We start from the raw sequence: 13,525 nt of genomic DNA on the forward strand, positions 1-13,525 counted from the left end.
ATGGTGTACAGCCATGGAGGCAAAACACTTATACACGTAAAATAAAAATAAACCTCTTTTTAAAGTTTAGCTTTATTTTTAAAAATGAAAACTTAATACAAAGAAACAAGAAATGAACAAATTATAAAGATATCAAAATGGCCCTTAAAATATGAGATTCTTTATTAACAATTACATAAAACAGAAAAGCTTCAACTCTGTCCTAAGAAAATTACAGCTGTGCTAAGCTGTGTGTCTGTCTGATGGGCAAATACTCTGTCAGCTTTCTAATCCAGTGGTCTTGGTGACATGTAAGATGGTACAGTTCTTAGTCTCGATTTGACTGTGTCTATCCAAGGAGAGGCTATCTAGTTACCTAACAATCCCACTTCCAGCACTATACTGCAAATGCACTTTCAACAACATGAAAACACAAACAAGGTTATTGGTGCCAACATAGTTTTTAATCATACCGTATAAACAACTCAATATTCCATATACATCAAAGATTAAGTATGGAGCTGGGCATTGGTGGCACACGCCTTTAATCCCCGTGCTTGGGAGGCAGGAGGCAGGTGGATCTCATGAGTTCAAGGCCAGCCTGGTCTACAGAGCTAGTTCCAAGATAGCAGGGCTACACAGAGAAACTCTATCTCAAAAAACAAAAACAAAAAAAAAATTAAGTATGTTCTAGTTCATGTATGACTGAATCACATGCAGGTGGAAAAATGGAAAAGGACGAAATTTACAAAAAATAAAATACAATTGCCCAGCTTATTGTTTCTATTTAAAAAGGGACAGTGGGTGTAGAAACAGAGAGCTTCATTTTCCAACTTTTTTCTTGGGAATAGAGAGCTGAATAGTCGATGGGACTGCTCTTAGTGAATGAAGAGCTTGAGGCCTTTGGAGGGAGCAGACAAGGAGAAGACTGCTGTGCGAAACAAGAGAATTTTAACATTATCCTGCCAGCTATACAAAGTGGCCCAAAAGGTATACAACAGAGTTAGAGACAGTAGAAATAAGTATTATAAAGAAAACCTGGGCAAAACCCCAGGCTGGAAACTGGAGTCCCGGGGCATCAATGCTCACGAGGAAGGTTCAACTCCACAAATAAAGCTTCTCTGGAAGAAATGGAGACACCAGCAACAGAAAAAATGGGACAAGGTTCCCAGGCGTTAAAACGAAAAACCACCGTGTTTGTATATACACAGGCAAAGGTTGCAACATAGAAAGAAGAAGGAAAACAAACATATGCATCTCAGTTTAGGTGCAGGAAGAAAAGCTTCACTGAGGAGTTGAAGGTAACTCTAAGATTATGTAGGTAACGTGTCCTAAACATGACTATTTTCACTCAAAGGTCCATAGGTGTATGCCCTTAAAACTCTAAGTGATTTTAACTTAGCCTTTTACCCAACTAGAAGGAGATCTCAAACCCAGTGCATCTGGCTGGGAAGGCAAAGAACAAGGAGTACCTGCTTCTTCACACCCTGAACTCACTGCCTCAGCACTCACCAAGAAAAAGAAGTGAAAAGATGCCGCCCAGACCAGTCAAATGATTTGAGACTTTACAGCCTGATGTAAACTATAGTTTACATACCGCCAGAATCTATTTAAGACCCCATTTTCCTTTGACTTCATATGAAACTACTTATAAAAGGAATTAGGTCTAAGTACAGCAGAACTCACGGATTAAGTGCACCTTTTCACAGATGCAAATAACAAACAGGACATCTCTGTCCCTAGAGACAGATGGTGAGTCACCACTTGCTGCTACTCAGTTTTCCACATTGAGTCAGACCTTGAAATGTCTCCATTAATTATGAAAACAAATTGATCCTTTATTCTCTTAAATTCACTCGTCAGTCCCAAAAGATCAATGAACTTTATTAAAAATATGAAAGTGAAAGCAAACTTTTATGCTTGATCTCAAGAGCTTAATTTCTACCATGAAAACCACCTGATTGTCAATTAGCAAAATCCACAAATGTCCACACAGGGCTCAGCACAGACTTTGCTACAGTTCACAGAAGCAGCAATGAGGAGAGCAGGAAGAAGTTCAAATAGGCTACGATTCCTCTGTTTCTCTATTGCTTCCCAAGTTCTGTACTTCCAGGAGCTGCTCTGCTCCATATGTTTCCTCTGAAGATTAATGAATACAGCAACAAGCTGGGAAGGGGCTTCAGAATATGTGACTAGTTTGCTCATCTCTGAAACACATTCCATAAGAAATTTCTAAAGTCAGTGAAGTATGTGCACAGCATAGGCAAAATATTCTTTGGGAGAAACCTACACGCCAAAAGCTATGATCACCCATGATTTCCAGAGAAAAGGATTTAAAAAACATGACTCAATGACATTCTGCCTCAGAGACTAAAAGACTGGCTTTGGAAGTCAAACACGTCTTAGATACAATTTGTACTGCCTTGATACCATGGCTGAAATAAACATGGGGAAGAAAGGGTTTATTTCATCTTACAGCTTATAGTGCATTTTCAAGGGAAGTCAAGGCAGGAACTCCAGGTAAGAACCTGAGGCAGGAGCTGATACAGAGGCCATGGAGGAGTGCTGCTTACTGGCTTGCTCCCCTGACTTGCTCAGCCTGCTGTCTTATAGACTCCAGGACCACCAGCTGCCCAGGGATGGCATGGCCCAGAATGAGCTGGGCCCTCCCACATCTACCGTCAATCAAGAAAATGCCCCCGAAGACATGGCCAATCTGGAGGCAGGGTATTTTCTCCATTATATTTCCCTCTGCCAAAATTGCTTTAGCTTGTGTCAGGTTGATATAAAATTAGCCAGCACAAGTGACCCCTAATTAACTTGGTACACAAAAAGAACACAGCACTGTTAAACCATAGCATTTTCTTCCTTGGCCATCCAAGATCTCACAGTAATATTAATATCACATTAAAAAACATTCCAACTTCTAAAGTCTCACAGTCTTTAGAAGTTCAGCCCCTTTAAAATATCCAAATCTAGCTAGCTATGGTTTCTATTGCTGTGATAAAATTCATGACCAAATTCAACCCAGGGAAGAAAGGTTTATTTCATCTTACATCTTGTGATCCCTCATCCAGGAAAGTCTGAGCCAGAACTCAGGGTAGAAACTTAGAGGCAGGAGCTGACGTGGAGGTCATGGAGTAGTGTTGGTTAATGGCTTACTCCTCATGGCTTGCTCAGCCTGCTTTATTATAGCAGCCAGAACCACCTTCCCCCAGGTATGACACCACCCACAGGAGCCTGGATGTTCCCACATTAATCATCAATTGAGAAAACTGTATCACAGGCATCCCCATGTCAATTTGGGGTGGGGGACATGTAGTTAAAGTTTCCTCCTCCAAAGTGACTGTAGGGTGTATCAAGTTGACAGGACTCTATCCAGCACAAGAAGTGTATCGAGAAACAGAATAGGCTGCTATCCACTTTTAAAAGTTGTATTTTGTTATCCACAAACAAACTGAACAGGAAAGCAAATAACATTAATATCATGTTTTTATGAGATTAATATTGTCAATCTCCAAAAATAGAAAAAAATGCTCTCAGATTCTAAAACTACTTCTTTCACACATTAAGGCAAGAAGTCAATAATAGAATACTTGAATGGTTTCCCAGGGTAGCTAAGGATTCTAAATTATTATTAGGTAGTGTGTTGCTTGGTTCTTTTTCCAGTGAATAGCAGAATAAAGCACATATAAGTCTCACAATTTAGACAGAAAGTGTAAAACTATCAATCAATGAAAACTGACTGCAGAAAACTGATATACAAAGCACCGTTTAGAAAAACCCATGAGGCCTGTAAAGTATTTCCAGCTTTATTAGAACAGGAGTTTTACTTTAAAGTTTACAAATGTTGACACTTTTATAAATAAGGCTAACTTCAAAAGACTGTAAGAGTCAGAGGATCGGAGCGTTTGCTGTGAGACTCTGTCTCCTAGTAATGTCAGATGCTATACCCATGAAGTCTCACCAAACACGAGCTGAACAGGATGACTATGGCATGCTAAAGTGGATGGGAAAGCCCAGGATGTTCCAACCCTCCACAACAGAACTATTAAGGAATGCTGAGAGGGGGAGACACAGTCTCCCGAGGGAAAGGACACTAGGTACCCAGTACCAAATGCTCAGCCATGAAAATACACATTCAAATGTGCTTAAGAATATACACGTGTATAAACATATACATATCTGTGTGTGAAACAATTAATGAAAAAGGAGGCCATGAATTAGAAGGAGAACAAGAAGGCAGAGTTGGGAGGGGAAAATGATGTAAATATATTAATTCAAAAAATGAATTTTTAAAAAGACAGAAAAGATCTTTTTTCCCCAAATTGACTTGTGGCACTTGGGAAGAGAAACTGTTCTAATATTTATAACTATGCATCATAAAGTATATCTATTCACAGTTTTCTCTCAGTATTTGGTAGAGAATCTTTTATCATAAATTAATTAGAAGGGCAATGGAGACAGGGTGGTGGGACAATAAAGTGACATTCTCAGATTATCTCTATGATAAGTTGTGAATGGCTATGGTCAGAAGAACACACCCTGAAGCAGAGCTCACAGTGACCCCACTAACTTCAAGCTCATAAACATAGGTATGTATCTTCGTAGATTTCATCTCTCAAGATCATAGAGACTTGCAGCAAATACTAAAATATTTTCAATTCCTCCAAAAAGTTATTTTAGTGACCTTTACCTCCTATTTTACCCATCTACTTCTAACTGTCTTCCTTGAAACACGATAATGAGAACTATGTATAGTAGTGGAGACTCTGGTCAAATTAGAGGACAGGGACAAAATGCTCTAAAGCCACTTGCTGTGGGGGGTGTCTTACAAAATGTCTTATCAAACGTTACAACTAACTGCTTTAAATGCCACTTTCCAGAAATAAGAGTGTTTGAAATGTGTTTTGTAATTAACTCTCTGTGTGTGTGTGTGTGTGTGTGTGTGTGTGTGTGTGTGTGTGTGTGTGTGTGTATTCCACAGTGTTCATATGGAATTTAGAAGTTAAGTTTCGGCATCATTTTTTTATTCTCCTCCTTGCTGAAGCAGGCTCCCTGGTTTCTGCCACTGTGAGGCCTACTCCAAGCTGGCACACAACATCAACCTTTAAGTGGACTCCAGGGAGTGACTACAGGTCCTTGGTTTGTGAGGCTAGCATTTTCACCTGCTGAGCCATCTTCCAAGGCCAAGAACATTTAACATAAATATATTTAGTATGAAAAATGATTACATATGGGGCTGGAGGGATGGTTCAGCAGTTAAGAGCATTTGCTCTCTTCCAGAGGGCCCAGGTTTGATTTCCAGCACCTACATGGAATCCCACAACTATCTATATCCCCAGCTCCAAGGGATCTGATGCCATCTTCCGGCCTTCTCTGGCACCAGGCATACATGTAGTATACAGATATATGTGCAGAAAGACCACCCCCCCACACAGAATAAAACTAAACAAGAAATAATTATGAAGTATAATTAAATAAGCAAAACCCACAAATGATGCCCTAAAATTAAACAATATCACATTCTCTTCCAAATCTAGTCAAAGAATGAAAATAGAAACTCTTCTGTATGCGGACACTGCTAATGCTACTGGAACCAAAGATTAAGATGTAGCATCAAAAATTATTAGGAGAAAAATATGTTAGGAGGGAGCATTGCAAAAATTTTAAAAGCTGGGCAAAATAACACAGGCCTTTAATTGTTGCACTTGGGAGACAGAGACAGGTGAATATTTGTGAGTTTAGGGACTGCCAAATGTCATGGTGAGTCCTTGTCTTCCCCCCCCAAAAAAAGAAAATACAAAATTAAAAAAGAAAAAGGTAGGGAATATCACTTTAGGAAATCAGCTAAACATTTTCTTTTAAAAAATAAAAATGTACAATACGTACATCCACCAAAATAATCCATTTAAAAATTGCTTGGAATAACTGTCATGAACAAGATAAAAGATTTACACACAAAACTGTAAAATACTGCTGAAAAACATAAAGGGAGCTATAAATAAATGCAAAGGCAATCCTGTTCAATTGCCTGGAGGACTGTGTGAGATGAAACACTAACAAGTAACTCACAGAGTCAATACTTACCTCAAAGTTTCAATCTCATCTTCAGAAACAAACAGAAAATCCATCCTAAAATGTACATGAAATCTTAAGGGACCCTGAACAGTCAAATGCCCAGGGAGACAAACAGCAGGTAAAGGTCTCATAGTTCTTTATTTCAAAACACATTCAAACAGTGTGGCTACGGACCACAGCAAGGCACACTGACAAAGCTAGGGGCAGAGACCCAGAAAATAAATCCTGTGTAGATGATAAATTGGTCCTAATCAAATATGCCACAACTATCCAATGAGGACAAAACATTTTAAACACTGGTGCTGGAAAAATACAGCATCTATCTGGAAAATATTGAAGTAGGAGCCTACCATATATAAGAAATTTTCAAAATGAATTAGAGGCCCAAATTTAAGACCTAATGCAGTAAAATTCTTAGAAGACAATGGGGAAAAAAAGTCACATCATTTGCCTTGGCAGTGATTTACTGAATATAACAGCAAAAACATAAGCTACTAGTAAAGGGAAACGATAATTGGGCTTCGGTACAAAGACTCTTGTGCATGAAAGTACACATCCAAAATGAGAAGAAAAAACAGCATGAGAAAAATATCTGCCAACCATAGATTTGAGAATGGATCCCATTGACAAGCCCAGTTAAACATGTTCAATTCCTTGACTGGAGAAGGGTCAATCTGGAGTCTCAGGAGGATAGGAGAATCAGTCCATCCACAAGCTACCTGTGGCCAGCAGACGCACCTGTGTGCAAATACGGAAAGCTATCAAAGGGAAGACAGCTCAGACAGGCGTCCAACACAGACTGACCTGCAGCATAAACCACTGTAAAAGGCTGGGAGGAGACTCAGAGGATAAAGTGCTTGCAGTGCAGTCAAGAGAAGATGAATCCAAGCCCCAGACACCAGACAAAAATCCAGGTACAGGGGCACAAGCTATAACCCCACTCAGAGCAAGCGAGGCGATAGGAGGCACCACGGGGCTTCCTGGCAAGCCTCACTAGCTCGCTCAGCAAAGATGCCTCCTTACACAGGTGTGTGAGATTGACGTTGACAGCTGACACTGACCTCTAGTCTCTATTAGCACACATGTGCACACAGGCACATACCTGCACACAGGCAAATGTGCACACAGATACCGAAAAACACTTATGCAGACACCCACATGGACACAAGTTACGTAAAAATGCAAACAAACAAAAAATAACAACAAAACCCTCCTGTGTGAAGCATCACAAGACACACGGCACAGCAGAAGAAAGAATATGAGGAATGGAGGACAAAGATGAAGAAATACTTCATCTGCACGGGGAGACAGGAAAATGAGCAGGACCACAACCATCCAAGAACTCTGACTAAGATCAAAATTCTACACCTAAAAATCCACCAATCAGAAGGAGGAGCTGAAATTAACACTAAAGGATAAAGAGTCTGCTCAATGAAATGATAGCAAAAAAATTTCAAATTCGAGGAAAAATCAATATTTAGACACACAGGAGACACTGACAAAAGAAACAGATATAACCAGAGGAGAACCTCTCCACAACACAGTGGGGTCTTCTGATTCCACCAAACTTCTAAAGACATTCTTCACAGAACTAGAGAAAAGAACCCTCTAGTTCACATGGAAACAGGAAATACCACAAACACTGCAACCTTGAGTAGAAAGACAGGGCTGCAGGCATCACAGTATCTGACCTCAGACACATTGCACAATGCAGCCACAAAAACAGCACAACACTGGCATACTCAAAACAGACACAGAGCAGCAAAATCCTGAGGGAACTTATACGGATACAGCCACTAATTTCTGATTAAAAATAAAGTCAGACCCCAGAGCAAAGATAGCCTGTTCACAAATAATACTGGGGAAATTAGCTTCCCCTGTGGAAGAATAAAGTCAGGTTGATATCGCTCACCTGGAACAAACTTAATTCAAAGTGGTCAAAGACTTTAATATAAGGCCTGAGATACTGGAAGTGCCCGGGGAAGACAGGTAAAATACTTCAGGATAGACACACAGCAAGAATTTTCTGACCAAAGGCTCCAACGGCACAGGAAACAACCCTAAGAACTGACAAATGAAATCACATGAAACTAAAAATCTTCTGCACAGCAAAAGAAAAGAAACGCTAGAGTCAGAGGGCAGCATTTGGAGTAGCGGAGGAACCTTCCCAACCACACACCAGGCAGGACATCAGTACCTCGACTACATGAAGAACAGCAAAAATCCACATCAAAAACCATCTAATCAGTAAATAGGAATAAATTCAACACAGTTCTCAAAATATGAAAGGCAAGAGCCAGCAAATACTTGAAAAGTATCCAACATTTTTCAGACAAATGAAAACCAAAACTGCTTTGCAATTCTGTGTCAACCTCATAGGAATAGCTGTCATAAAAACAAATAAACAACAACAAAAACAAAAACAAGTAATGAAAGATGCTCACAAGGCAGTGAGTGAAAAAACCCTCCCTTGCTGGTAGTGGGATATAAACTGGTCCATCCACTGCTGGAATCAGCATGAAGCTTCCTCAGAAATATGAAAATGTCTATATTGATTGTTTTAGGGAAAAAAACCCTCCCTTGCTGGTGGTGGGATACAAATTGGTCCATCCACCGCTGGAATCAGCATGAAGCTTCCTCAGAAATATGAAAATGTCTATACTGATTGTTTTAGGAGTCACTTGGGTTACCCTGACCAAACTTTTGAAATGAGGTTTCTCACGTCTGGGACTGGGGTTTAGTCTCTGTTTCTTGTGCACAGCACTGCCAGGCCAGAGTGGGGAGGGACTTAACTTCCTTTCAGATATATGTAAATGCACATATGTACATATGCATGTGTGTATACACATACACTTACATTACTGTAATTTTAGGTAAATCTTAATTAATATTGTCCTTTAAAGCCTTAACAAACAACCTTGGTGTTATTTGTCCTTCCTCTCCTCTCCAGTTGAATCCCCTTCTCTAGTATTCCCATCTCCTACTTCGTATCTCTCACATCCTGCTGCTCTCCGTCCAACACCCACTTCTGCCTCTGGTTGCTTCATACATTTCTGTGGTTACTCCACGTTGTATATGCACTCCTGAGGATTTTGATCCGTGTACCACCAACAAGAGAGAACATGAGGGATTTGTCTTCCTGGGTCTGTGTTACAATGCTCAAATGATCTTTTCTCGTTCCATCTGTTTACCTGCAAATTTCATGACTTCACTTTTCTTTACAGATGAATGGTATCAATGCAGCCCTTGGCTACGTCTCAGGTGTTAAGGGTAGGTCCCTATAGCTAAAGACACCACACACTTAGGACACAGTGCTTGGATGACTTGAGCTGGATGACTCAAAAGCCTCTTTCCTGTGATCTAGCTTTGATGGTTCCAGAAAAAGCTGCTAAGGGAGGGAAGCGATGTAACAGTCTTACCCAGGTGGACCATCAGGCATCACGACAATTGCCAGCATGGCGAGATGTGCATAACGGTGCAGACACTGGCATCCACGCATCAGTGGCAGCCAACACATCAGATTCAAGGAAACAAATACCACATTTAAAAAATCTGTGTGTATGTGTGCGAGGGGGGGATAGAGGGAGGGAGGGAGGGAGGGAGAGGAGATGGAGGGAGGGAGAGACAGAGAGAGAGAGTGAGACACGGAGAGAGAGAGAGACACGGAGAGAGAGAGAGAGAGAGAGAGAGAGAGAGAGAGAGAGAGAGAGAGAGAGAGAGAGAGAGAGAGAGAGAGAGAGAGAGAAAGAATGTGTTTAAGGAAAGGACAAAGAGAAGGGATGGAGGAAGTCAGCAGGGACTGACTGATTTAAAGCAAAGTGTGATACCTATGCACCAAAAAGTGTTATATTGAAACCCATTACTTGGAATGCAAACTTAAAAATTAAAGGACAAAAAACATGCAAGAGAATTTGAATAGGCATGTCTCCAAAGAAGATATAAAATGCCAATAAACACAAAAATGTTCAAGCCCTCCGTCATAGGGGAATACAATAGTATGACATCAAGCCATTTCACACCCACTAGGATGACCATTATAGAACAGAAACAAAAGGTGACAATGGGCACTGATGTGAGGAGGACTAAAACTCTTCCGTGCTGCTGTGGGACATCAACTGCACAGCTGCCATGCAGGACTTAGCAGTCACACTTCCACGAATAACCTGACAGAACTAACAGCAGCAACTTGGGCTCTTTGCCCACTGAGCGTAACAGCAACACTCACAACCAGAAACCAGAACAAGGCAAGCTCCATTACCAGATGCAACAACAGTGTGTGTAGCAATACTGCTCAGCCAGGAAATGAGTGTGATTCTGCTATATGCTCCAAGGATGAACATGGACAACATCACTGTAAATTCAGTAGACTACAGAGGAAAAGACAGAAGGCATCTGATTGCATTTATATGAAGTAGCTAAAATAGGCAATCTTACAGGGATAGAAAGTAAAATGGAGGTTATCAGGATGCAGGCAAGGATGGAAGTGGGAGTTGGTGATTACTGGATCAGAGTTTCTGTTACAAAGGAAGAGCAGCAACCGTAAGTGATGCTGGTAAGATGCTCAGCAGGTAAAGGTGGCTGCCAACAACCCAGGCCACCCGAGTCCAGACCTACATGGCAGAAGGAGAGAACCAACTCTGGAAGTTGTCCTTGGAACTACACACTTACACACCACACACACACACACTCACACACACACACTCACACACTCACACACACAAAATAAACAAATGTAATAAAAATTTTAAAGCGGTGATGGTTACATGACATTGTGAATGTACTTAGTACCAGTGAATTACATATACAAAAGTGGACGAGGTGGCAAATGTTATATAGTATGTCTAGTATAGTAATGTAATAACCTATTTCCATTACCTTTTTCTGTAGAGACATATGGCCAACTGTCCACTCACTCCAGAAAGGGCACCAACAACAGACCAAGGTATGATAAGCAATTGAATTTCCTTACATGAACATGAATGAGGTGTTAGGTATAAACCATGGCAACTTACTTTTGGGCAATTACACCACCAAAGAAAATGTCTCCAAGCCCAGGAACTGTAAACACCTGTATATCTGGCGGGAAGGACAGACGTGCTCTCAAGTTGTTCATGGCCAGTCCTTGGACTGCCTTGTGAGCATTCCCTTGTCTCCACAAGGGAATTTAATGGGTTCCACCTTGAGATAGTCCGAGCTGCTCTGATTTCAAGACAACACCATCCATGTCGTATCCAGAAGACAGAATTCAACATCAGAGAATACTCAATTTTTAGCTTTCCAAATTATTTGGGATATACAGAAGGTGTATGTCCAGAAAATAAATCTCTATTGAAAAGCAGATCCTGATTTAGTGTGCATACCAGATGGTCTAGAAGGCACTATCACAAATTGCAAACAAATATAACTGCTCTCTAATTTAAATGCTATTTCAGTTATAAAAGTTCAATAGGACAGAAGCACTGATGGGCTGAGCATGCTTGTTTCCAGGACAAATTTGAGAAAGCAGTGGCATACCTGATAGAGCATGATGGGTTCTATGTTGTATCCTAGGATATCAGCAAAGTTCTTGGCAATGACCGTTTTCCCACAACCCTGCAAACAGAAACACTAACGTGTAAAGGCTGGGTCCACACCCTCACAGCCAGCAAGCAAAGGTTTATACACAAGCTGCCATTCTCACCTTTCCTCCAATTACACATATATCCTTCACCATGTGAGACTGCATCATTTCAGCCAGTAACTGCTTGTGACTTGGAGTCTGAATAAAACGGTCAGGTGCAAAAGGTTGATCCACTGCTCTGGTCCCAGCTGGTACCTGTCATTTTAAAGAGGTTAAAAAATATAATGCATGTTTACCTCAAAATATTAGTAATAGGAAGCATGTAATTTCCACTTAAATGTCCCTTATTGATTTCTTACTTATCAACTCTATGCAACTGTTTTTCCATTTCAACCTAATGATCCTTATCAAACCTCCATATCAATTATTCCTCCAAACCTTAAGTTTCATACCATCAAATATATCCAGAGCATGTCATTTTCATGCTCTTTCTATCTTGTCATTAAAAACATATAGCAGTGAGCCTAACATTATTTTTTCTTAAACTCCAGCTATATGTACAAAATTCAAAATTATCACAGTAGAAACTCATCAGTGACCTCCTCTTTCCTAGACACCAGATCTACCGCCCCTCTCCACTCTTCCTAGTTCCATTTGAACATATGTATCAGTGGAACTCTTTCATTTGCACGCTTTTTAGTTTTTCTTTCTCCCCAGATTCATTGGGTTTTGGACCTTAATGTCTCTTTTCTTCTCTAGGGACATTTAAGATTTATTTTTCACTTATGTATATGCATGTCTGTGTAAGTCTACACACACACACACACATTGTGGGAGCCTGCAGAGACCAAGAGAGAACATCTGACCCCTGGAGCTAGAGGCCCTGGTGCTTTGCTTGCAAGTCACCTGACACGGGTGATGGGACTTGAATTTGGTCCTCTACAACACCAGCAAGCACTCTGAACTGCTGAAGTATCTCTTCTATCCCTCTAGGGATACTTTTGAAATTAAATTTATTTTTAACTCATACATAAACTTAAAAATTATATGTATAAGTAGGTTACTATGTGATGTTTCTGTATTATGCATTTGCTGGGTAATGTTTAGAAAAGATTGTCTGATACTAACATAAAAGGCTAACTGGAAGGGCAGGAGGCAATGAACTTGCAGGATCTTTACCAAGACAAACTTAAACACTGTGCATATACACACAAGCATATATTAAGTCTATGATGACCTGACTTAAACATTATGTAATGCATATATACATGAACATAAATCAAGTCTGGCTCCTCCAGAATTTCTCTTTATTTTTTTATTTTTTTTAGATTTTTCGAGACATGACTTCTTTGGGTCCTGGGTGTCCTGGAACTCACCTTTGTAGACCAGGCTGTACTCGAACTCACTGAGATCCACCTGCCTCTGCCCTGCCTCTCTGCGCCTCTCTGCACCTCTGCCTCTGCCTCCCAAATGTTGGGATTAAAGGTGTGTGCAACAACTGCCCAGCAACTTCTCATTTCTTTTGGTTTGGTTTTGCTTTTGTTTCTGAGATAGTCAGTCTCCATACATTGTCCTATTTGCAATGTGGAATGCTGTAAGCCCTGTCTGTGGTCACTCAACTACACTGCTGTACATGGGAGCTTCATGTTCCTAGCTAACGGTGACTTGGTATGCACAGACCAACCTCTCTCTATCCCTGTCCTGCCTCTACCATCCCAGCCTCTGGTAACCACTATTCTACTCAACTCCCATGGCAGTGACCATTTTAGATCCTACATGTGGGTGACATTATCTTGTCTTTATTGGCCTTTTGGGGCCCGTGCTTCGCGGAGGACTGTGGGCTTGGCTGAACTGTATACACCATGAACTCTAAAGGATTGGTAGTTGGGAAGTATCAATATCAGA

The 13,525-nt window shown here is 40.7% G+C and overlaps 1 protein-coding gene across 2 annotated transcripts in view; it reads right to left on the reverse strand.

Annotated features, from left to right (window-relative positions):
• Vwa8 (von Willebrand factor A domain containing 8) overlaps nt 1-13,525 on the reverse strand; it is a 347,144-nt gene that overhangs the window by 219,666 nt on the left and 113,953 nt on the right. For both annotated transcript variants that reach the window (XM_040756735.1, XM_040756796.1), the window contains exons 11-12: nt 11,741-11,875; nt 11,575-11,652 (exon numbers count right to left, since the gene is read on the reverse strand). In XM_040756735.1, the coding sequence (XP_040612669.1) occupies nt 11,575-11,652; nt 11,741-11,875 (213 nt within the window). The remainder of the gene's footprint in view (nt 1-11,574; nt 11,653-11,740; nt 11,876-13,525) is intronic.

The sequence above is a fragment of the Mesocricetus auratus genome, unplaced genomic scaffold, assembly GCF_017639785.1.
Source record: "Mesocricetus auratus isolate SY011 unplaced genomic scaffold, BCM_Maur_2.0 Super-Scaffold_2245, whole genome shotgun sequence".
In the NCBI taxonomy this organism is placed as follows: domain Eukaryota; kingdom Metazoa; phylum Chordata; class Mammalia; order Rodentia; family Cricetidae; genus Mesocricetus; species Mesocricetus auratus.